This window comes from Stegastes partitus, unplaced genomic scaffold (genome assembly GCF_000690725.1).
Source record: "Stegastes partitus isolate 25-593 unplaced genomic scaffold, Stegastes_partitus-1.0.2 Scaffold2052, whole genome shotgun sequence".
In the NCBI taxonomy this organism is placed as follows: domain Eukaryota; kingdom Metazoa; phylum Chordata; class Actinopteri; family Pomacentridae; genus Stegastes; species Stegastes partitus.
In genome coordinates this window covers 139,117-162,626 of record NW_007579783.1, presented here as the reverse complement: position 1 = coordinate 162,626, position 23,510 = coordinate 139,117, and the positions used below count along the sequence as shown (strand labels likewise).

The 23,510-nt window shown below is 42.7% G+C and overlaps 3 protein-coding genes across 5 annotated transcripts; 1 reads left to right on the top strand and 2 right to left on the bottom strand.

Annotated features, from left to right (window-relative positions):
• Positions 1-365: 365 nt before the first annotated feature.
• On the bottom strand, positions 366-4,088 carry znf668 (zinc finger protein 668). 2 transcript variants are annotated; one of them, XM_008303707.1, is made up of 2 exons: positions 3,511-4,088; positions 366-2,932 (listed from the first exon to the last, which is right to left on the bottom strand). In XM_008303707.1, exon 2 carries the CDS (start codon positions 2,922-2,924, stop codon positions 927-929), a length of 1,998 nt encoding a protein of 665 aa, XP_008301929.1. In that variant the 5' UTR covers positions 2,925-2,932; positions 3,511-4,088; the 3' UTR covers positions 366-926. The 2 variants fall into 2 exon arrangements, with proteins under 2 accessions (XP_008301929.1, XP_008301930.1); XM_008303708.1 differs by lacking the exon at positions 3,511-4,088 and adding an exon at positions 3,205-3,226.
• Positions 3,264-10,663, top strand: znf646 (zinc finger protein 646). 2 transcript variants are annotated; one of them, XM_008303711.1, is made up of 4 exons: positions 3,264-3,341; positions 4,896-7,700; positions 7,927-9,006; positions 9,280-10,663. In XM_008303711.1, the coding sequence occupies exons 2-4, from the start codon at positions 5,107-5,109 to the stop codon at positions 10,169-10,171; spliced, it is 4,566 nt and encodes a 1,521-aa protein (XP_008301933.1). In that variant the 5' UTR covers positions 3,264-3,341; positions 4,896-5,106; the 3' UTR covers positions 10,172-10,663. The 2 variants fall into 2 exon arrangements, with proteins under 2 accessions (XP_008301933.1, XP_008301932.1); XM_008303710.1 differs by lacking the exon at positions 3,264-3,341 and adding an exon at positions 4,088-4,206.
• Positions 10,664-13,030: 2,367 nt separating this feature from the next.
• si:rp71-1c10.7 (tumor necrosis factor receptor superfamily member 12A) lies at positions 13,031-23,288 on the bottom strand. Its single transcript, XM_008303706.1, has 5 exons — positions 22,963-23,288; positions 18,497-18,595; positions 16,782-16,925; positions 16,044-16,092; positions 13,031-14,573 (listed from the first exon to the last, which is right to left on the bottom strand). Exons 1-4 carry the CDS (start codon positions 23,042-23,044, stop codon positions 16,052-16,054), a joined length of 366 nt encoding a protein of 121 aa, XP_008301928.1. The 5' UTR covers positions 23,045-23,288; the 3' UTR covers positions 13,031-14,573; positions 16,044-16,051.
• Positions 23,289-23,510: the final 222 nt, after the last annotated feature.

The following is a 23,510-nucleotide window of genomic DNA, read 5'->3' as shown; positions in this document are numbered from 1 at the left end:
TATGTCATATATACCTGTCTTTGATTATAAAGAAGCATTAAGCATAAAAGCCGTCCTTGTAAACATCGTTAAATGTCACAGAAAATGCATACAGCTCCGTCTGTGCGTCTGAACCTTACCGTGTTTCAAGGAGACATATGCAACACTCCAGAGGTTACCTTTAAGAGTAGCAGCCCGCTAATGGAACACAACCGCTTTCACTTTGCATTCAGTCTTTTATGTGTTCGAAAAAAAAAGTGTCATCATCAGATGTACGTGTTACAGCTTCTCACCAAATTATGCGTCTGCACATCTCCCTCCTCAGCAATAAAGAAAAATGCAAAATACAAGTTTCACAAGAACAGAAAAGGGGGAAAAAATCATCGAACATTACCAGTTTTTACACATTTTATTGGTATAAAACTGTAATTCATTTGATTTATTATTCTGTAATGTCACTGACTTGTTTCTTACTTGACATTTTTATAACAATCAGACAATACTAATAATTACACAGCTACAAATTGTTCATTTCAACAAAATGTAGATTGAAAGTATGCAAAAAATAATAATTAAGACAAGCTGCAGTTAAAGACGTAGTATAAAGACATGTTTACCTTAAAGGTATTGATTAGTTTGATGATTTACAGTGATTGGTTTATAGTGTGTGTTTGCCACACTGAACTGTTATGAAGATATTACAACAGATAAAGACAATTTCATAGAGTGCAATACTCATAGTAAAGTACATATTTTAAAACAGTCATATGAAACATTTCTCATATATATGTAACGGCAGTATAAAACAATGGCCGACTGCTAACAGCTCACATGAAACAGACTCTATGTAGAACTTTTTAAAGGTTATTTTGAAAAAATCTGACCCATCATCTAAAAAGATTGAAGGACGCCGGCTAAAAATTAAAATAACAAAATGTTAAAAAAGTTTAAAGTCCCTCTTCTTTGACTAAGTACTCTGGAAGAGTCTGAAAAGCGGTCACAGGAACGGTCACTGGAACGGTCAGAGATATGGCGCTGGGTTCCACGGTGGAGGGAGAGACCTCGCTGGGGGGAGGAGGAGAGGGGAGAGGGTCCGTGTGAATAATGTTTATGTCGCTGAGCTGTGTGGCTGCTGCTGCATGAGTCCGTAAGTGCTTGCGAAGGTAGGCGGCGAACAGAAAAGCTTTGCCACAGTGGGGGCAGCTGTGAGGTTTGCTGGTGGAGTGGATCTTCTGGTGTTTACGCAGTCCAGATTTGTTAAGGAAGCCTTTGCCACAGCTGCTGCAGACATGTGGCCTCGGCTTGGGATGCTGCTTCTCGTGCTCCTGCAAATCTGCCAGCTGCGCAAACTCTGCATGGCAGGTTTCACAGACGTGCGATCCCAAGGGCACAATTTTGGTGATAGATGAAGGAGCAGAGTCAATGGAGTGAAGATTTTCGTGGGCCTGAACTTCATCCCAGGTACCAAATGTAGCATCACAGTGTGTACAGGAGAACTGAGGGAGGGTTGTGTGGGCAGTGAAGCCTGAGGCTGATCCAGCCTCCGTCTCCTGTTGTTGTTGCTGTTGTTGTTGTTGTTGTTGTTGTTGTTGCTGCTGCTGCTGCTCAGACTGCTCAGCTAGATGAGTTCTTTCATGTTTGCGCAGGCTTGAGGATACAACAAATGATTTCAGACACTCCTCACATTTGAAGGGCCTCTCTCCAGAGTGCACACGGCGGTGCTTGTTGAGGCTGGAGCGCTCAGCAAACGACTTGTCACACTCAGTGCATGAAAAGGGCCTCAGACCGGTGTGGACGAGCATGTGACGCCGCAGATCCCAGGATGCAACGAAGGCCTTGTCGCAGCTCTGGCATTTGTAGGGTCGCTCTCCAGAGTGAACGCGTTCGTGCACGGCCAGATCAGCCGGCTGCCGGAACCTCTTGGAGCACTTATCGCAGGGATAAGGCTTGAAACCCAGGTGAGCCCGCTGGTGGCGGCGAAAGCTGGACGGGTCGGAAAACATCTTGCCACACTGTGGGCAGAGGAACGGCTTCTCACCGGAGTGAGTGCGGAGATGAGACTGGTAGGAGGACAGCTGAGTGAAGCCTTTGCCGCACTGCTCGCACTGATACGGTTTATTCTGGGAGTGAATGCGTTGATGGCAGGCGAGAGAGGAGGAGCGTGAGAAAGCCTTGCCACAGTCTGAGCACAGGTACGGTTTCTCTCCTGTGTGGGAGCGCTCATGGTTTTTCAGGTCCTTCAGTTCTGTGTATGTTTTTCCACACTCGTCGCAGGCGTACGGCCGATGTCCCTGGTGGTTCCTCCTGTGTTTTCGGAACACCGAGGGATCGGCGAAACTCTTCCCGCACTCGGCACAGAAGTACGGTTTCTCTCCGGTGTGCGAGCGCATGTGCACCTTCAGCTTGGACAGCGTGGGGTAGCTCTTAGAGCACTGGCGGCAAGAGTAAGGACGCTCCCCACTGTGCTGTGTCATGTGGATCCTCAGGCATATAGCCTGCATGAAGGCTTTACCACACTCTGTGCATACAAAAGGTTTCTCTCCAGTGTGAGAGCGGCTATGATTGCGTAGTTCTGTGGGTGTCTTGTACGCCTTGTGACAGTCAGGACACTGGAAGGGGCGCTGGGCCGAGTGAGTGCGCTCATGCTTTGAGAGTTGAGCCTTGCTTGAGAATGTCTTACTGCACTCAGAGCAAGGGTGCTGCTGCTGACGTTCCTTCGCATGTGCTGAGAGCTTGTGGCTCCGCAGAGCTGACAGACTCTTGAAAGCCTCTGTGCAAGCAGAGCATTTGAAGAGGGACTTGGCTTTTGGAGGCCTGCCTCTGCCGCGCTTTTTCGCAGGCTGATCCCTCGCCACTTCTTCATCATGTTGACTCTCTTCATCCTCCTGCGCAGGAGGGGTGTATTGCTCTGCAAGAGGTGGACTGCCAGGCTGAGGAGAGGCCATCTTAATATCTGAAAAGAGATTTAAAAAAAAAAAAAAAAAGACACCTTTGTAATAACTATTTAAATAAGCAGATCACTAGTAGCAGCATTATATTGTTCCACAGTCATTAAGCTAAAGTCGTTTGACAGTTATGAATGTGCAGAGCAGATCTTCAGTGACTGAGGATGATGATGAACCAGAAAAAAATCAGAATAATCCAGTCACATAAGAACAGAAATATGTGGGTGTGCATTTAATCACAAAATGGCTGGCATTAGGACCTCAGGGACAATAAGCTAACCGCTTTGATGCCAGAGGAAGTTGCCGATGCAATGTCAGGGATCACAGTGCTTGAATGCCTGACATGTGCCCGAGCGGAGACCCAGATCCTAGATCAGGAGTCAGTGTGATGGTGCTGAGGGCAGCCGGACACGATAAGTACGTATTCCTTTTTGCTAGCTTGCTCGCTAAACATTTTTACTAACTCAAAATGGCTGGCTTTAGGACCGGCTGCAGCAATTCACTCGACAGTGTCATCACCATCATGACATATACGGGACGGATTTGGCTAAAATCAGTGCAGTAGAGAAGAAAAGGTGGTTCTTACCGCAGTCGGGGCATTAATAGTTGGTCCACAATGTCAGGGTACACGGCTGCGTTTACTGTGAGACGCGGTGATTGCTGTTGACTGGCTGCAGGATGGGGGACGGCTCTAGGACCATGATGACGACAGCTCTCGGCAAGCCAAGTGTGCAACAATTTAATACGTTTAAAATGTAAAATATCATCATAGGGCAATTATTAAAAATAAAAAAACACTGTTAAAACCAGATAGTATTTAATAAAGTTAGCGGGTTATCTGTCATACTGGAAAAATAGTTGCTGCGCAGATAATCTTCAGCGTTTATAACTCAAAGGCAGAGCTAGCAACGCAAGCTAAGCTAGCTGTCTGAAGCCGCCGATGTAAGTTACTTCACGTGTTTTCTAGAAGCCAGCAGCGGCGTTTTAACATAAACGCGTAAGTTGTTGCTTTTTACTTGCTTTCACTTTCTGTTGTTTTGATTATTTAACCGCCACGTATGGTGAGGTTAGCAGCTTCACCCCGCCGAGTTGCTTCTCAGAGGGAAGTATTTCTCTGCTGCACATTTCCTGTTTCCTAGCAACAAGAGCAATGTGGAAATGGGGATGGAAGAAAAAAAGACAATTGGAAAAAAGGGGATTGCCCTTTACATAAAGATAACGTTTTAGAAATAATGAATGAAGAATTATCGTCGGGGCTTGCATGGAATCGGTGCCGCTTCAGGTATTGAAATATACGCATGTGCTGACGCTGTAATTCCGCATTTTAAGCGACTTATTGGCGTTTTGGTGCAATGTTTGTTTAGCTAGCCATGATGCTGCTAGCTGGTAGCTCGCCAACGTTAGCTAACTGTTCTTCTTCGAAATGAACACGTCGCTCTTCCTGAAAGCCTAATGAGGGCACGTGTGTTCATTGTGGTTTTGTTTATAATCCTGGAGACTTTTGTGTTTGCTGTGGCGACGCATTTGTAGTGAGAGAGGCGTTGCTCTCTCGGTTTATTGACATAGCGAGTTCAGTTAGCCTGCTGGTGCAGAGATGTAGCAAAACACGTTGGGCTGTTTCTTGCTAGCTAATAAGTCAGTGCTTGATGGTGGCTATCTAACATACAATGAAACCTTTTTCCCTCTAAAATGTATTTACTCTGACTGACTTAGATGAAGGATCAACAAAAAATATGGGATATTTACTGTTGTTACAGAACTTAAACGGGTCCAGCTTACGTTAGCTATTTTTTATTGTGATGATCAAAGAGCAAACTAAATCTATGAAGCTCATTTCTTGGATAAACGTAAAAAGTTATCTGCAGCATCGTATAATGTATAGAATACTTACTGCATGAAGCTGAATACTGATTCATACATTGTTAATGTGTTGACCACAGCTCTAACTGGCGTCTCTTTTGTCCTCAACAGCTCACTTTGCCTGCTTTCCCCAAACTCAAGTCCCTTTGTGTGGATGTGGTTGTCAACATTTTAAGTGGGGTTGCTGCCCTGGACATTCCTTGGAGCTTATTGAAAAGAACTGATTTCTTTTTATAAGGACAAGAAAGGCATCTAATGCATTTCTGTCCTGCATACTCACACGCATTGTGTCTGGTGCACTTCATTCAATCATTGTCTTGCAATGGCAATGCAAGATTCTGGCAGGGCAACGGGGTTTCCCTGCAAACAGTGTGGCATGGTATGTCACAATATGCCCGATCTGCTGGAACATATGGACGCTCATTTGCAAGAAGAGGAAGAACGCAAATATAAATGTGATGAATGCGGACGGGGCTATAGGCATGCTGGTAGCCTGGCTAACCACAAGAAGACTCACGAAGTGGGTTCTTTTCAGTGTAACATATGTGGTAAAGAAAATTCGAATGCTTTGGCCCTCAAGAGTCATCTCCGGAGCCACACTTCCCTAAAAAAGTACTCTTGTGCTGAATGTGGAAAATCTTTTCGTCTGGCAACACAGCTGGCTACACATGAGAGGGTTCATGTGTTCAGGCGAGGGAAGAAGCAGTCATATAGGAAGGCAGACGTGGAATTTTCCACACATGAAGATGAAAGTGAAGTTGAAAATGATCATCCACATCATCTTAATGAGCAGTCAGCCAGTGTTGGTAGTTCTACAGAAAATAGCCCATCTGAGGACAAGACAGAGGCTACATATAATGAAAGCAGTGATGATGCAGCAGGGCGACCATTCAGATGTGATATATGTGACAAATCATACATTCACCATCGAAGTCTGACGAATCATAAAAAGACTCACCAGGTGGGAATGTTTGAGTGCACAGTGTGTTTCAAGCTCTTCAACAACATGGCTGCCCTCTACAGCCACCAGAGAACTCATAAGACAAGAAGCGGGACAGACCTCAATTCGCCTGCTGAGTCGTACACAGACACACCAGTGGACCAGTTTTCACCTCAGAGCCAGGATGCTCCAGTAAACTTTTGTCATTTGTGTCAGGTACTTTTCCCCAACAACCATGAGTTTGAGGAACACATTCAAATGCACAACTCTTCATCTCTGTCATTTGGGCTTCAAGATACATTGTCAGAGAACCACAGTGTATCATATGACAACAGTATTGCTTCACCTGAGTCAAATTTTTATGCATCTCCCATAAACAATATGTCTTCAGTGTCATCGATAGATAATCACGGAGGCTTTGATCCCCCACAAGAGAAGATGAGAAGCAATGGCCATATGTACTCAGAATGCTCCAGTAATCAAACTCCATCTTCCAACAGCACTCAGGGAGAACACACAAACACTCTCAGTCCTACCCTGATGCCTGCACAAAGTACTGGCAATGCAACTGAAACAGAAGAGACTTCAACTGTAGATTCTGATGAGCGTCCCTTCAAGTGTCAGATCTGTGGCAAAAGCTACAGGCACTCTGGGAGCCTCATCAACCACAAAAGGTCACATCAGGTCGGGATTTACCAGTGCTCCATATGCAGAAAGAGTTATCCTCACCTCGCCGCCCTCAAAAGTCATCTACGTCTCCACAAAGCTCAGCCGTCATCTTATCACCTCAACTCTGAGGGAGACTGGCTCTCTTCAGAGCCTCTGACTCTGGACAACCAGCAGGGCTGCTTCTCCTCCCAAGATGATGAGGAGGAGGAAGAGGACAATGATCACCCTGCACTTGGTTTGGATCAAGAGAATGGACTTGACCACAGCAATGGAGAGCTGTATCATGAGCAGTTTAATCAGGACTTTTCCCAGGATATGACTGTGCATCTACCTCACAACGAACACATGATGCAAAGGCACATGTGTGCAGACTGTGGTGAGACGTTTGCAGATATTGCAGGGATTAAGTCTCACAGCTGCCCACTGCTACAGCAGCAACATAACACTACTGGTGGTGACTATGACAGCAGTTTAAACCTCCAAGCCAGTAATGGTCTCGGTGCCATTGTGAATCCAGGAAGTGATGTAGAGTATGTTGTTAATGGTAGCCACGACCAAAGTTACTTTGAGCAGAATTTCCATGAAAATGTGAGCAATGATCAGCTGAATGAGGACAGAGACGACGATGACACCGATGAGGAAGATGATGATGGAGATCTGTATCAGTGCTCTATATGTGGCAACAGCTACACCAGCATGAGGGCTCTCAGGAGTCATCTCCGAGGACACACACAGTCACATGGTACTCCTGCAAGCTCAGGGCCTTCTTCAATGTCCTCCCATGAAGAAGTGAAAGATGAAGATCCAGGTGAGATGATGATCTGTAGTACATGTGGGGAAAGTTTTGCTAATAGGCAGGACTTGGTGAATCATCAGCTTCTACACAACAAGGACCAGGTGGACAACATGAACCATTTACATATGAGCAGTGATGTTTCTGAAAGCAAGGAGGAAACCGAGAGTATCATCTGTGGCACCTGTGGCATCTTCTGTACTAGTTACCACCATCTTTCAAACCATGACTGCACAGCCGAGAGGAAAGAGGAGATGGAACCCAGTAAAGAGGACGTGAAAGTAAATGACATAACCCAGCATGAAGACACGAGTCTCATCAGAGAAACTGTTGATACTGGGGATCGTCAGTACAAATGCGATCAGTGTGGGCGCTCATACAGACACGCTGGCTCCCTCCTCAACCATAAAAAGTCCCACAAAACAGGTGTGTTCAGATGTCTCGTCTGCCAGAAACGCTTCTACAACCTGTTGGCCCTTAAGAACCATCAGAGGTCCCACTTCGATATTAAAAGGTCAGTTCGAACACAAATACACATCATTAGTACATGTGAAATTTTTTATATTTTATAGACATGTTGCAAATTATTAATGATTGTTGGCAAAAAGAAAAAAATATATATATTTTTTAATGTTGTTTGATTCACAGTTATGTTTTGCCATCATGGCTTTGCTCCCTGTGTAGACTGTTCCCTGTTTTGCAAACACAAATTTAACTATATGCCTCGTCTCCTCCCCCAGGCATACTTGCCATGAGTGTGGGAAAGCCTTCAAAATCCAGAAGCAGCTTTTGAATCACCTGCGAAGGCACAAAGAGAACCAAGCCAAAATCCAGGAACTTAACAACCAGATCCAGGCCCTCATGCAGATGAATGGGACCAGGTCAGCTGGAGGAATGCAGTCCTTAACTTCAAATGCCAATCAGGCTTTTACACCTACTCGGCACTGCAAGCAACTGGCTGAAGGAAAGGCAGTGCAAACAAATTTGGAGACCTCAGTGAAATCAGAGGACACAGACGAGCAGCGGCCTTTTGCATGTGACCAGTGTGGGCGTACGTATCGCCACGCAGGAAGTTTAGTCAACCACAGAAACTCACATAAAACAGGTGAATATTACTGCTCTGTTTGTAACAACACTTACTCGAATCAGTTAGCAATGAAGAACCACATGCGCACCCACTTTGCGTTTAAAAAACACTCTTGCCAAAACTGTGGAAAAGGTTTTAGAGGAAAGAAGCAGCTATTAGCTCATGTCTGCGCAGACCTCAGAAAGGATGGGGCCAGAGCCAGGAGAGCCCTAAAGTCTCGAGCCTTTAAGTGTAAGGAATGTAAGCAGGCCTTTCCCTCAGTCGACCAACTGGCAGCCCACACCTGTGATGGGCCTTCAGGCAGCAGGGATGCACAATCAAACACATCTCCAAGCAAAGAGGAGCGGCCCTTCACGTGCAACATATGTAATCGCAGCTACCGCCATGCAGGCTCGCTGTTAAACCACAAAAACACCCACAAGACAGGACACTTCAGTTGCAGCTTCTGCTCGAAGCCCTTCACTAACCCCATGGCTTTACGCAATCACACTCGCATACACACACAGAAGAAAAAGTATGTGTGCCTCACATGTGGCAAGGCCTTTCGCCTCGCCAGCATCCTACACAACCACCAGAGGGTCCACAGTCGGGTGGTGAGTCACTTCAGCTGTCCTGCGTGTGGAAAGAGCTTCCAGGGCAGGTCTGGCCTGAAGAGGCACCGCTGCCACAGAGGTCAGGAGAACGCCACACGATCTGGGGTGCAGCCGTCAGACAGAGGAGACAAGTGCTTCATGTGAGTCTTTTTGCCTTATTTGTTTTCCAAATTTGCAATACCTGCATTTACGTTGGCTTTTAAGTGACTAGAATTTGTATTACAGAAATGCTTGATATATGTTTACACCAGCTTGAAAACAGTGCCACCATTACATATTTTATTACAGAGAGAAATTAGTTTTTCATCTCTCTCCGTACATATTAGCCACTGATAGTTTTATAAATCATTGTTTTAAATGATGGGAGTTGCAGTGTCCAACTGGGACTGACTATGAGCTTGTCCCTGCTGCAGGTGTGACCTGTGTGGCCGCTCCTACCGCCACGCTGGCTCCCTCCTCAACCACAAAAAGACCCACTCCGACAACCTCCACCACTGCACCTTGTGTCTCCAGACATTTCCCGACCCTCTCACCCTGCAGATACACTCCCAGATGAGGCGTCACTGCTGCCCCGAGTGCGGCAAGACCTTCTGTCTGGTCGCACACCTGCAGAGCCACATGGAGGTGCACTCGAAGGACCGCACTGCTGTGGTCTGCAGCCTCTGCCAGCAGAGCTTTCCCAACACGGCCAGCTACCAGGAGCACCACGACATGCACCACGCGGCTCAGGGCCCCTATCAGCAAAGCGAACCCATACATAACACCCTCTGCTGGGACTCAGGAATAGATCAGTCTCTGGGGATGGGTGGGGTGCACAACCAGGTTCCACCTCCTTTGTCCCATATTCCAGAAAGCATCGCTAATTCACAGAAGAGTAACGACATTTCCGCCACAGAGGAGAAGGGCCACGTCTGCGAGCACTGCGGCCGAACTTACCGCCACGCCGGCTCCCTCCTCAACCACAAGAACAGCCACAAAACAGGCTCCTTCTTCTGCTCCGTCTGCCAGAAGGAGTTCACCAACCTGATGGCTCTCAAGAACCACCGACGCATCCACACGGAGCCCAAGCGCTACCAGTGCCTGGAGTGTGGAAAGGCGTTCCGTGTGTCCACTCAGCTCATATGCCACCGAAGGATACACACCAAAGAGAAGCCCTTCGCCTGCATGCTGTGCGACAAGAGCTTTTCCAGCAAGTCCAACCTGAGGCACCATCAGAAGATGCACCAGAGCAACCAGACTTACGACTCTTCATTTAGCATGGATGCTAATGCATTTATGGACCTGGACATGGGCTCTTTCCTTTGAAGAAGTACTACAGAGCATACAGGAGAGAAGGACACGTGGTCCTGTCAGTTATTTATCCCTCTATCAATAATTGTAAAACAGTATTTTTGTTTTTTCAGAAAGTGCTCCTTGGTCCTGACAGAAGCTCCTTTTGAAGAGATGCACATTTCATTACTGACTTCCAGTCTTACCTCCACAACAGATGGAGACGTCACTGAAAAAAAGTCTCCTGAGGGTTCAGCGGTCAGCTTTTAATAAAGCCTGAATGTTTTCCACGAACACACAGGATCCCCGAAAAACAGTGCAGGCGATGAAAACATTAATCTCTGTGCATTCCTCAACGACAAACCAACCAACCAAAGTGACCAGAGAAGTGCAGCGCAGGTCCACTCCAGAACATTAACGCTGATTTCATGTTTTTGTAAGACAGTACTGTTCTAACTCTTGCTATGTATAATTGTGTTCAGTGCCTCTGTAAGTTCCTTAGGAAACAAAATATACAAACTATATTTATCTCCGAATCCTTTTGTTAACTTTGCCGTCAGTGTTGAAGGACTGCTCACCTTCTGTTGGGATTTCAAATAGGGCAAGCCTGTTATTTTTCAAATACCTCTGGGTGTGTACGAAGGTCAGTGGCAAAGTTTCTAAAACCATATTATCAAGTAAATAGGTGTACTGCTAATAATATTCGAGTTCACGCTGAGTGACATTGTATGCTAAAATGGATGTATTTATTAATTTATTCCTGTTGATTTTTTGTGCATATTTTATTAGAAAAACTTTCTATGAATGTTGTTAAAAAAAACAAACAAAAAAAAAAACCTGTCTTCTAAAACTCATAGATAGATAGATAGATACTTTATTCATCTCCAAGAGAAATTTACAGATGTAGCCTTTAAGGAACTCCTCATCAGTTGATTTGTAACTCGTTAGCTCTCAGTTACAACGGGCAGAGAAAAGAAGGAGCCGAGGACGGTGTGTGTTACTGGCGGCACTCAGGTCAAACCTTCAAAAGGAACATACCTGACGTGTGAAGCGGTTTCTGAACTGAGCTTTTTTTGTTTGTTTGTTTGTTCCCAGTCGTGCCATTTCAACACTTTTTTTTTTAATGATTTAGGTCATGTTACGGTTGTTAGAGTCACTCAACATTTAGCTGCAGCTCCACCGGCTGTGCACGCTGTAATCCATCTCAAACCTTTTGAGGAGCATCAGTTACGTTGAAGTGCCAGTGCCTAAGATGTAAGTCGATTGTAGCAGTTTAATGTGAACAAACCTCCTCTCCTCACTGAACTTTTCATACTGTAAACCATTGATTTTATGCTGTTTTGGGTTTTTTTTCCCCTCTAATTTATCTCCACATCTGTGCATCTCGTCGATCACAAACAGCAAAAACGTCTTAAAGCAGTCGATAAAAACATCGGTGACATGAAAGCGGTTCCTTTTTGCTTTTTGTTTCCCTCTGAAATGCTCTAAATGAATCACACAAGTATAGATGTGGCAAAAAAAAAGCCTCATTTCTGCCAAGCACAGACATAACAGATCTTTATTTACAAGGACAAACCAGCTTCGTCTTCACCGTACAAGTTCATGAGCCACTTCATTCTGTGTGAAAAATGTGCAATTATTGATTCTCGGGTTTATTTTTTGTTTAACGTGCCTGTCGTCCCTTCAGTGGTTTCTTTTCACAAATCAGAAATCATGGCCTTTGTTTTTATAACAATCCAAGAATTCTTTTTTTTTTTTGTTCATGCTTTAGACATTTGTGTTTCATGTATGAATATGTTTGGCACTGGTCAGAAGTATGAAATACCTCGAAAGCCCTGCCTACCTAACAACTGCTACTTAATGCCTCATGCAGCTTAATTGTAGAGAATACACTGTAATCACACAAACTCAGTTATATTGTAAAACGCATAGGAAGGGTGAAGCATCGGGTTTTAAGGTTCTTACTTTGTAATCCGCGGAGGCCTCTGTAACGCGGTTGCAGTTTGTTGTTTTCAGATTTATATTTGCACACATGTAGATGACACTTGTAGCCTAAGGAGGACAGAAAGTCTATAATAACTCAGCCTGCCGTTGCTCGTCGCCGCGTCGACGAGCATCAAGCCGGCTGCTCGATAATTCACCTCAGCTAGTTTTGCGGGTTGTAACATATTAAAGCAATATGCTCAAAGTATCGTTTAGGTGCATGATCGGAGTACATCTCATTTGTTTAGTCTTACATCGAGTGCGAGAAACCATCCGTGTGCCACGTTTGTTATTTCAAATCTTGTGTTTTGAATTCACTGGAACATATTTTCTTATGCCATGCTAACCTGTGAAAAAAAAAAACACACACATGCACATTGGAGTTAAAACGGACTTATTTTTGTACAATGTTCTCTTCTCCTTCGGCACTTAACACTCCTCCCGTCATCGGTCACTATCACAGCCTGATATTGTGTTTTAACCTCAGAGTTCTGTAAATATTGGAATGAAAGTGTTTGGTTGGATCTCTGTACATTTGGATTGGCGGCAAGATTTTCTTCTGCTGGAGAAAACTGCTAGATTAGCTATTGTGTAATAATAATAATAATAATAAACAAAAAAAAAGCATATAACACACGTTCTGATTTCTTGGATTTCCAGCGCTCTGAAGTATCTGCCTAATATTTAATTCATATTTATATAACTATTTTGTCACTCTGAAGCGTAGATTTTTACTTCTTTGTTAGAATTTAGTTCAGAATTTAAGAATATTATTTAAAAAATAGTTGAAATTAATTAAAAGACTTGGAAAACACAGTGTGTTTGTTTCATATTTTCCCCGTATGCTATTTTTTTTTTATTATTGAGATGCAGAAGTTGAAGCAGCTTTTGTAGCAACACTTGCAGCACTCATGAAAGTTGTCAGTTTTATTGTGAAAATACATTTGCTACACAAAGCAGTTTATAAGAAAAGAAGCCAGTGCATGTACAGTAAATACAAAAAAAAGGAAATAGAAGGCAAAGAGAGATAAGCATAGAAATGTTAGTTATTGCTCAGTAACATCGATGGCTGGCCTGGTGGAAGTTTAAAACAAAATCTTCACTGGAGTCCCTTTAAAAAAAAAAATGTGCTTGTTCCTCACAGTTGACACTGCAAGATACTTAAAAATAAATAATATAAACATCTACAAGGAAAAAAGTATCTGTATGATAGATGATTCCCCGATTTGGAGGAAGAGGACAAGCAGACAGATCAAAAACACGACCCGAAACTTTGTCAGGGACAAAACATCACAAGAGTTCTGAGGACCCATGTGTTGAATGGTGGCAGTTTGATGAAGGAAAAAACACTCTACAAGAAAAGTGGAAAACAACAACCCTGTCCACCGTGGTTCTCGATGGTTCCGGTTGAAATTACAAACAGACTCCACAATCGCAAAACATGCTTTTGTTGTGGCTCGAAAAAAAAAAAAAAAAGATCCTCGCAGGTCCGACTCAGCGAGCAGCGCGAAGCTCCACCTAAAACACTGTCGGTGTCTGTAATTTTCTTCACTACAGTACATTCCTCGCAACATTCCCACGTGTTAGCAGTTTGGGATCGTGAGTCTAGTGTTTCAAGCATCCTGTCCTGCGAGCGCTCGGACGGCGTTGTGAATTCAGAGGGGGGGGATCGGAACAGACGAAACTCCTAAAACTTAGTAACACGAAAAAAAAAACAGACAAGACAATATTGTAAAGACCTGCAGTGAGCGGTCCGTGTTGGTCTCAGGAAACCTGGTAACAGTGCATGAGTACGGTTTGCTCCCTTAATCAACAGCTTTATCGGGCTACTAAAAGAACAGGTACATGGAGGTACTGGCAAGGCTGGAATACATTTCACCTAGAAGTAGCTACATTCAAATGGCCTTAATGTGCCAAACAGTATGTCTTACTCACATGTGATTTATCTTTCAGAGGCTGTTGTTGTAAATGACCAGCACGTAGACCCCGTCTAACCCCGCTGAATAGCAGGGGCTCAAACTGCAGCCCAGCTGGCGGCTGTAGCTGTGTTACATTCACTGGAGTCCTGCTGGAAAACAGCACAATACAGGAGCTTGGACTGTATCAGATTTTTTGAATCAAACATCCGAAAAACCCGCAAAGGTCTTCCAGATCAAAATGGATTGGAGTATAAAGGCACACGGTTTCTAAAGATGATACCACTAGTATAATGCTGTTACTATTCCTACAGCGGTGGGAGAGTGGCTCTCTGCAAGTCCCGTGGTCACGGCTGAGCCCACGGTGAGAACTGAACCCGTCTCTCCACCGAACAGTCTAATAAATTAAAACGGTCCAATTGTGGCCGGGGTTCACCCTGCAGTCAGAGTCTACAGTTCATCGTCCAGAGGTTCCTCCGCCTGGCTCGTAATCAGTCGCTCCGCGGTTCTGTCACATCTGTTTCCAGAAGAAGATGAGGCTGTGGGGGCCGTGACAGGGATTTCAGTTACATCATGCTCAAGTATTCACATTTAAAATTAGAGTCACATTTGTAACAATCAGTGTGTTATGATTAGTGTCAGACCGGTTTGGACTGTTTAGTTTCTTGGATCGAAGCTGCTGATGCTTGATTTGAAGTGGTTATTTATTAAGACCAAGGCATTTCTTGTGATTAACTACAAAAAAACTACTTAAATGCACTCGCTTTTTACAAACAACAACCAACAGCTACTTTTTTTTGTTCATTTTTAGAATGTAAATTTGTGGGAGGGTTTCTTTTTAATCTGATGAACTCGTCTGATGTGAATAATTGTCTTTTCCCAAAACATTTTAAGAATATCATGGATTCAGTTTTCATTTGAAATGTCATCTGTCGCCTCCGTGCAACAGCATGAAAACACTTAAACACACTAGAATCAGCTCTGTGTAGGTTAATGTGTGTCACTGATGTTCTAACACACTTCAAAAAACTGAACCGTGTTGCCAGATGGAGGAACGTTACAGCATTGTACCTGTAAATGATTTTTAGTAAAATTATAGAACGTGAGTCATAACAAAGAGAGCAAATGGGTGTAAATGTGTAATTGTAGGAAAAAAAATGCATTTATTGAGATGCCCTTTGACACTGCCTACAAACTGAGCCACGTTGTTTAAAAATAAATTGACCCTCTGAACCTCAAGCAGTTTCTGAGTTGTTGTTGTTGTTGTTGTTGTTGTTGTTGTGATATTTTCATCTCTGTGGGCTCATTTTTCCATTTTTCACGATAATAAGCACCTCTATGGAAACAGCACAATCATGGCTAGAAATAGAAAGAACCCAAAAATGTGTTTTGTGCAGCACAACAAAGATAAATCATGAAAAAAAGAAAAACGGAACATTTCATTTTTACAGATTATTTATTTTACAAACATTTCTAAAAGTTGGAATCAACATGTACAACAAAAATAGTGACTCTTTTGCTATATCTCTTCCATTACTTCCATCTTTAAGTTGTTTCCATGCATGTCTCCTGTCTGCTCTGCGTAAACACAGCCTGCAGTTCAGCTGAATTTTAAAAAAGATTTATTTTATTGTGACTGTTGGTTGTAACTGAGTCACTAAGAGCTTCGTGGTTGTGCCAGGAAGTGCACAAGTTTTTGTTTTTGACGAAATTTGGTTTGATCAAACTGATTTTTAAATGAGAAACAGAATAAAATGAATGATGGATGGATGGATTTGGAGCTGCTCATCACACATGATCAGTTCAAGAACCACCAGAAAGTTTTTTATTTTTTTAGATTTGCTCTGATAAATGGTGCAATTAAAGAGTTTTTGTTGTTGTTTTAAAAGATGACAAGCCTCTTGGGGTTCAGAGGGTCAAGTCAAATCAAGCTTTCCAACTGATCAGCTTTTCATTCAGATTCATATATTAGTCAATCCTTATTCTGACGAAGTGAAAGCGATACTCACTGAGCTGTTTAAGCTTGATAAAGTGGCCCCGCCGTTTCTTCAATGGGTTCTGTAAAGAAATCAAGAAAAAACATTAACCATTTTCCCATCCCCAAAGCGATCGCTTTCCTAAATTGCCCGTAATAAACCTTTTTCCCATCGCGCATCTGTCATCGTAGGACAGCACAGGTGTTCCTAATAACATCACTGACAGCTTCTGTTATTCATTATTACCGAGTCCCTGACAACACACAGACAAATCAACTTCAGCCATCAATAATGTAATTGTATACATCTGTGTTTTTCCTGCCGTGACGCCTTAAAGTAGCTTCGATGAAAAAGAGCCTGTCGTTTCTCAATACCGGTGAACAGTCAGCAAGTTAAGATTCTGTTCTGATGGTTTGTGACACAGCTGCAGAGTCGTCATAGCAAATAAAAAAAGGAAAAAAGAAAAAAAAGCACAGCACACAGTGTGCTCACATTTAACAAGAACTACTTTACACCAGGGACACTAAACAATTTTTAGAGAATTACTTAACCCCAGAGTAGTCCCTGAAATTCACAAATCATCCCAGTTAGCAGTGAATGCAACACAAATAGAGTTTCTTACTCCAGTGTTGTCACAGAAATCAGGTTTACATTCTGTCACGTCTGATACATTCATGTCAAAACTCTTTACAACAAAAGCACCCATACAGTAAGGCGTGGAGGAAAAATTGTGTCATATCACAGAAGATCCATCCTTCTTGCAGGTCTTACCACGTAGAGGTCGTTTGTGTGATTTGCGTCGATGCACCATGACCCCGATGATCAACGCAGCACCAACCAGCACAACAGCCAGCACCGAGAAACTGGTGATAGCCGCCAGTTTCCACACATCAGGCGTCTCCTCGACAGATTTACCTGTTAAATGATAACACATTACAGGACAAGAGGAACTTCAACCACGACACAGAGAGAAAGAGCACCGATGAATTCATGAGTTACAGCTCAGAGGACAGTCACATATGAGTCACAGAGCTGAGCAGAAAACTCAGGGGATTTAATAGCATTTATCACTATTCTGACAGTATTTACAGAATGTTTAAAGACTTTTCTGTTTGTAATATATATCTTTGCTATATGAAAAATCAATGTACTGTCGACTCCAGCTCTGAAATGCATGAGTGCCTTAAACCTGCTGTCTTTCTAACAGCCAGCAGGGGGCGACTCCTCTCATTGCAAACTAGAAGCCACATTGAACAGAAGTCTATGACAAAGTTCCCTGATTTCTCACCAGATTTGTTATCCCAGAAAACATTTTCCTAATGTGTTTATGGCCTCAATGTCTAGTTTCAGGTGTCAATAATTATAGCATGAGGTTCACTGAGTAAATTATGGTCCCATTAGAGTAAATGATAAGTAAGGGTGTTTTTTGGGCATGACTACCTTCTGACTGGCAACCACAGACTGTACATAAAGTGATAATGATATTTAAGTGTAATTAGACTCTTCCTAAATCCCAGCTATTCCAGAAATGAGCAAAGAGGTGGAGAGGGAGTAGAGCAGAGGTGGGTTATTAACAACACTCACCTGTCAAAGCCGTCATGCCTTTAGTTATTTAAAACTTTAAGCCTTAATATAATATAAAAGGTTCATTACATAATAAAGTCGTCCCTCGTACAGTTGTCATAGAAGGAAAAATTAGCTATAGAGACCAAAATCTTGTTTTGGGCAAGGCTGTAAACATGTTTGTTTGTGCTGTAAAGTTGGGCGTTTTAACATGGGGGTCTATGGTGATCGACTCGCTCAAGTGGTCATTCATGGAACTGCAGTTTTGATAACTGACAATATGTCAGTCAAGATAGAGACATAGTAAAGTGTAGGCTGGCACTGTGTACATTTAAAAAGCTAAGTTAATTCTTTCACTCTTGAGCCTTGTGTTTCAGATTTTGTGTTTTTTGTATGACCAGATAAACTAAAGAGTTTTGGGAAACCAATATTCATGAACTGGAAACACACTATGAAAGATTCACTCTACAAAGTCTGTTCTTCAGTTTTTCATTCAGTATATTTAGTTGTTTTTTTTAACCTGTATTTTGCGAGTCACAGTTCAGCTAACTAGTAAGCTAACATTAGCTGATAGCTTAGCATTAGTTGTGTGGTACCTGTTGCTTCTTGTAAAAACACAAGCAAAACTTTGTTGAAAGTATTGAAGGGAAATATAAATATATATAAACATACATGACAAAAAACTTCAGAATCTTGGTTCTCTATATTGAGAAAACGATTCTGGCTACCATCTGTGTTACTATTTTGTCTTTCAGTTGTTAAGAAATCTGAATTTATTCTTTGGAAAATCAGATGCTCAGCTCTGTGGCTGTGGGAGGATGTAACTGTTGTACACGAGAAACACAAACTGAGAGTACTTTACATTAAACCACAGTTAGTTTTCAACAGCTGCAGGTCAACTCTGGTGTGATGTGGTGTCTTACATGTGTTGCAGGATGGAGTCTTTGGGTACTGCTTGCATGAGGCACAGGGAACGCAGACATCCAAGTCTGAGTTCCAAAACTCCGAGCTGCCACACTGACCTGCACACAGAAGAGCAGCTTCTCTTAGTCGTGATAAAAAACATTTTACAGGAAAACATTTTGTCATGATGTGTTAAGTAATAAACACTGTGAGCTTAGAAAATACAATAAAGCAGTGGTGATACTTCTTTTTTTTTTTTTCCACATACATTTGAGGAACTGACTGACTATTCTGAAACCAGTAATTAAATATAAAGAGTTCATTTGCCAAAAACAGATCTTCACAAACCTTCAGAGAACCCACTTTTCCATCGTCTATCTGAGAAGTTATTTTTGTCATGTCATTTCTACTAGAGTCAACTTCAGTTTGATTGATTCTATCTCAAGCAAGCAACAACAAAAAATAGTTTTCTGACAATATGGAGTTCTCTGTTTTTGCAAATGAACTCTTCATATAGGGCCAGTTGACTTGCAGGAGATGTTATTGTGAGATCAGCTGATACGGTGTGAAAAAGATGCTTGACTTTTTCTTTTCTCTTTCTCTTTTCTTTTTACAAAACAAACTTGGGAAATTCCTTCAGGTGCGACCGCTGATGCACACGAACACCATCACTGAGAACCACTGAGTCACCGTGTGCGCATGAACAGGCAGGTCGTACGTGAACGGCAGGATGTGTTCTCACGCCGCGCTTCCTTTGAAATGTTTTGCTGCTGCGTACATGTGCGACTTCCAGAGAATAAAACCCCAAAACGGTGCGTGTGTGAGAGAAAGACGGTTGGCGGTTTAGCTTGGACAGAAAATGTCTCCCTCTGTGGACGTCAACGGAAAGCTTCGTCTCTTTTTACGGCTGCCAGAACAGCTGAACAATTAAAGCAGTGCACTTCCCAGATGATAAGGAAGGGACGAAGATGTGACTGAGTTAAGACCGGCCGGCGGCAGACTGAGTGTAGAGGCTGCTTCAGTGGTTTGATTGTGCGTGTTTTTCTCTGCAGGCTTAACATCCTGGCTTTGGTTAAAAGGCACGAATGCACTGAAACCCCACCGAAGGTCATGTCATGTCAAGCAGAAAGTGGAAAACACAATATCCCAACACAAAGTCAATCAAATACTAAAACAATACCAGACATGACAGCATTGCAGATAATGCAACAAGGAAACAGAGATACTTGATAGATAAAATGACAACAATCCTTCTTCCTTCCCAGCACGTATTTGCATAGAAAAATTCTTTGTCGTCCACAATTTTAACAAGAACAGAGTGAATCATCATTAGTGGTAATTTTCATGCTCAAACCGGCAGCCTTAATCATCACTGACAGTAAAAACAAAACTATCACAGAGGTGAGTCTGACGTAAACCAAAGCGGTTGAACGACCGTGTGGGAAACGGTGTCAACAATACCAGGTAACTAATATTGTGACACTTCAAAAGGTGGTAAAACAGAAACTGCACCGCGCCAGGCAGGATTTGCAGGGAAATGGGTCTGTGGATATGAAGTCAGAAATGAAAATGAACTCTGTGGTACAGAGGACCATCGCATCGCAGCATTTTTAGCCCGTTGTGTATGATTGCGTGTGGAGCTGTGCAGCAGTGACATGCAGTGGTGGTAAGGAAGGAATTCACCGTAAAGGCTCTGCATCACAAGTAAGAGCCCTGCATTCAGAGCCTTATGTTTGTGGATTCCATAAGCAACATGTCAAAGAAAAATAACATAATCATGCTCATTAAGAAAAATGGCCCCTCTGATGTGTTATTATATACAGATATGGTGGTTCTTGATGGAATAATATGTACTGCAAATGTACTGTTGTGGCTCTCAAGCTGGAGCTAGTTTCACAGCTTAATCTAGTGGTTTTCAACATAAGGTTCAGGCCCCTCCAGTGGGTCGCAAAAAAAAAGTCAAAGGTGGAAATATAAGTCGATGACATTACATTCACATTCAGGACTTTCTCTAATCCTTGAGAAATATTTAATAGTTGAGTTGTTTTTTTTCATCAGGTGGTTCCTTTTTTTTTGTTTTTTTTCAGACTTTTTTTTTGTTGTTGTTTGCTTGAGATAAAAATCAATCAAACTTAAGTTGAGTGGATTTGACTCAGTAGAAATGACAACAATAGAGATAACTTAAGTTTGATTGATATTGTCTCAGGTAGATGATGGAAAGGTGGGTTTTCTGAAGGTTTGTGAAGATGGAGTTATCTGTTTTTGCAAATGAACTCCTCAATTTGACAGTTTAATGAGCCTCAAACAATTATATCACAACGAATTAAACAGTCTAGTATTAAAATAGCTGTTTTCCAAAAAATAAAAATTTAATATGTAACTGAATGTATGTTTTGCAAGCTTGAAATCTGAAATATTTAAGTATTTCAGAGGTTCTGAGGCTCTAACAAGAGATGCTGGTGTTTGTTTGCAGTTATAGAAAATGTGAGAAACTTGGAACTAAAATTTGGGATATTTCTGCCTCTGCTGCTAAACCCTATTCAGGACTTTCATGTTGCCATACATAGAAGGTCTTTCGGAGTCCATTGGACCCCAAGAAAGAATATGTGCAAAATATTTGTTGCTATTCGTTATAGACTTTTATACTATGTTAAATAAACTTTCTGATAAGTATTTTTGGTTCCAAATGCATGACAAATGTTCCTCTCCAACAATACCTGTCACCTAAACCAAACGGCCTGGGGTCCGAAAGACCCAAAAGTTCTGAAGCAGGTTAAAGGTCCCATACTGTGCCACTTTTTTTTAGCATTTCATTTAAAGTCTCACATGTCCCCTCAGTGTTTCTTTCACATTTTCAGGAAAGTAAACACCTTCACATCTTAACAGCTTTTATTTTAGATCTCCTGTTTTACAACAACCACAAAACACAGTAACAATGAATTTTCCACATATGGGACCTTTAAATTTCAACTTTCCTCCTCATGAATTCCACATCTTAAAGGAAGTGTAGTACTAAATCGACTGGTCACGTAGCACACGATGGCTCACATCCACTCATGCAAACTGAACCTTACTTGGGAAATAATTTAGATTCACTTGGTTTGACTCATCAGCAACAGCCAGAGGGAATCGAGAGTTAACTCTGAATTCCAGAACTATATGAGTCGTATGAATTCCTCAGCACAGGTCATTATGAAACCAGCTTCAGCCAAAAAAAAGCCACCTGCTCCAAAAGTCATGTTTGAGGCATTTTGACCTGGAACTCTCCGGTTCTATTACAGCCACATGCTCAGGCCCTCAGAGACTCTCCGTCCAGCCAGCCAGCCTGCCTGCAGAGCTGCACTGACTCATTTTACAGCCATGGTCACAGTAAAAATGTGTCACACTCCTTGTAAGCATTTCTCCCGATGATTTCAGCCCTACATCATTCAGCCGGATTCCAGCGGCAGAGTTCAAACAGTTAACTGGAAGGAACTGAACCTTGACTGCTGGTTGACCTCTGCGAGGGAAAAAAAAAAAAAACCCGAAACCTGAGTTGCAGCTTTTGTTGCACACATCAGACAACAACCTGAAACTGCTGATCAACCCCATCCCAATATTTCAACCATGTGCCCTGAGCTGAACTAGAAGATTTAGAAAGAAATTGCTCTTTTCCACATTTATGAATGACTTTTTTACTACCACAGGTGTTTCTTGTGGTTCAGCTTGTAAAAACCTGGTGAGTTTAGAGCCATTTTTCGTCCTCCTTAATCAGAGGACCTTGGCAAGTCAGCACCTAGTCTGACAAAGGGCGTCTTTGGGCGTGGGGGTGCTGTATTTTGTCATGAACTGGAAGGGGGTGGGTGGATCAACAGCTGATGTCCAGATGTAGAGAAAGTTTCACACAGATTGACTTCACATAAAACGTGTTTTGAGTTTACTTCGTTAAAAGTGCATTTGGTCACATTAATGCCGGAGGAAATGGTCTGTAGCCGGTTTAATTATTCAAGATTTTATGTTCTCGGTGCAATCTGAGTCTGGTGTTCTCCACTGGGATGGAGTCCAAACTTCAGAGGGCTGTGGAAACAAAGTCAAAAGCTCTCTCTCTCTCTCTCTCTTGTTGTTGTTTTTTCTGAGACACTAAAAATGAGTCTTTGTGCATAAAGCGGACACAAGCGGTGCACTATTTCCATGTGGCCTGTCCTTTTCACCAAGGGGCACGGAGAGATGGGGTGAAATAAGGCAATCGGAATGCGGAACCGGTGAGAAATGCAGCTGGTAAAGGAAGCGGCTCTGTAAGCACAGCCGCTATCTGACTCCACTAAAAGAGAAGACCACCAGATCCTGACCCATGTTCACAGAAAAAAACAAGGAAACAACCGCTTGTGAATTAAAACTTAGGAGTGAAAACACAAGAATCAACACTGTGTTAAACTAGCTTCTTGACAAATAATTAATTCCACATGAAGGTTTTTTTTTTTTAGAAAAATAAACTTCTCATACTTACTTTTCTGTGCGCTCACGCCGTGGAGACTGGTCACAGCCGCTATAATAAGTCCGCACAGCGCGCAAAGAGCGTTCGAAGCCATGATGTCTGCGCGTAAAAAGCTGCTCGCTGTCGGCTACACAATTCCCGAAAGTTCATCTGATTAACAATCCGTGCTGGTTTTCAGCATGGAAAAGCGAGCATCAGAGTGAGTCATACGGAGGAGTCTGCGCCTTGTTTTAATAGCGCACACACCCACGCTAGCAGTTCAACTCCTATGAGTCATTTCCTATGTACTGTACTGCTCGGATTCTCTGTGCGCACTCCCCGACTCACAGGAAACTCCACGACCATGGCGTGTGGTTTCGTTTGTTTCACTCCGAGTGAAAGTTTCAATTAAACCACCTCAGGTATGAGACTTTCATACACATATTTCATATTTTATAGGCACACCCTGCTCTTTTTTTTTCTTCCTCCTCCCCCCCTCCACATTTTTACGAGTGAGCCCGTGTAGTCTGGACTTAATAGTGTTCTCATTGTTATTACCACGCCTGTCGACGTCATTCCCA

What these genes read in the sequence shown, in the direction of transcription:
- znf668 (XM_008303707.1), bottom strand. Translation starts at nt 2,924, where the DNA reads ATGGCCTCTCCTCAGCCTGGCAGTCCACCTCTTGCAGAGCAATACACC.
- znf646 (XM_008303711.1), top strand. Translation starts at nt 5,107, where the DNA reads ATGGCAATGCAAGATTCTGGCAGGGCAACGGGGTTTCCCTGCAAACAG. An exon ending in TCCCACTTCGATATTAAAAG is followed by an intron (nt 7,701 to 7,926) that starts GTCAGTTCGAAC and finishes CTCCTCCCCCAG; the next exon opens with GCATACTTGCCATGAGTGTG. An exon ending in AGAGGAGACAAGTGCTTCAT is followed by an intron (nt 9,007 to 9,279) that starts GTGAGTCTTTTT and finishes TCCCTGCTGCAG; the next exon opens with GTGTGACCTGTGTGGCCGCT.
- si:rp71-1c10.7 (XM_008303706.1), bottom strand. Translation starts at nt 23,044, where the DNA reads ATGGCTTCGAACGCTCTTTGCGCGCTGTGCGGACTTATTATAGCGGCT. An exon ending in CGGCGTGAGCGCACAGAAAA is followed by an intron (nt 18,596 to 22,962) that starts GTAAGTATGAGA and finishes TTCTGTGTGCAG; the next exon opens with GTCAGTGTGGCAGCTCGGAG. An exon ending in ACACAAACGACCTCTACGTG is followed by an intron (nt 16,093 to 16,781) that starts GTAAGACCTGCA and finishes ATTTCTTTACAG; the next exon opens with AACCCATTGAAGAAACGGCG.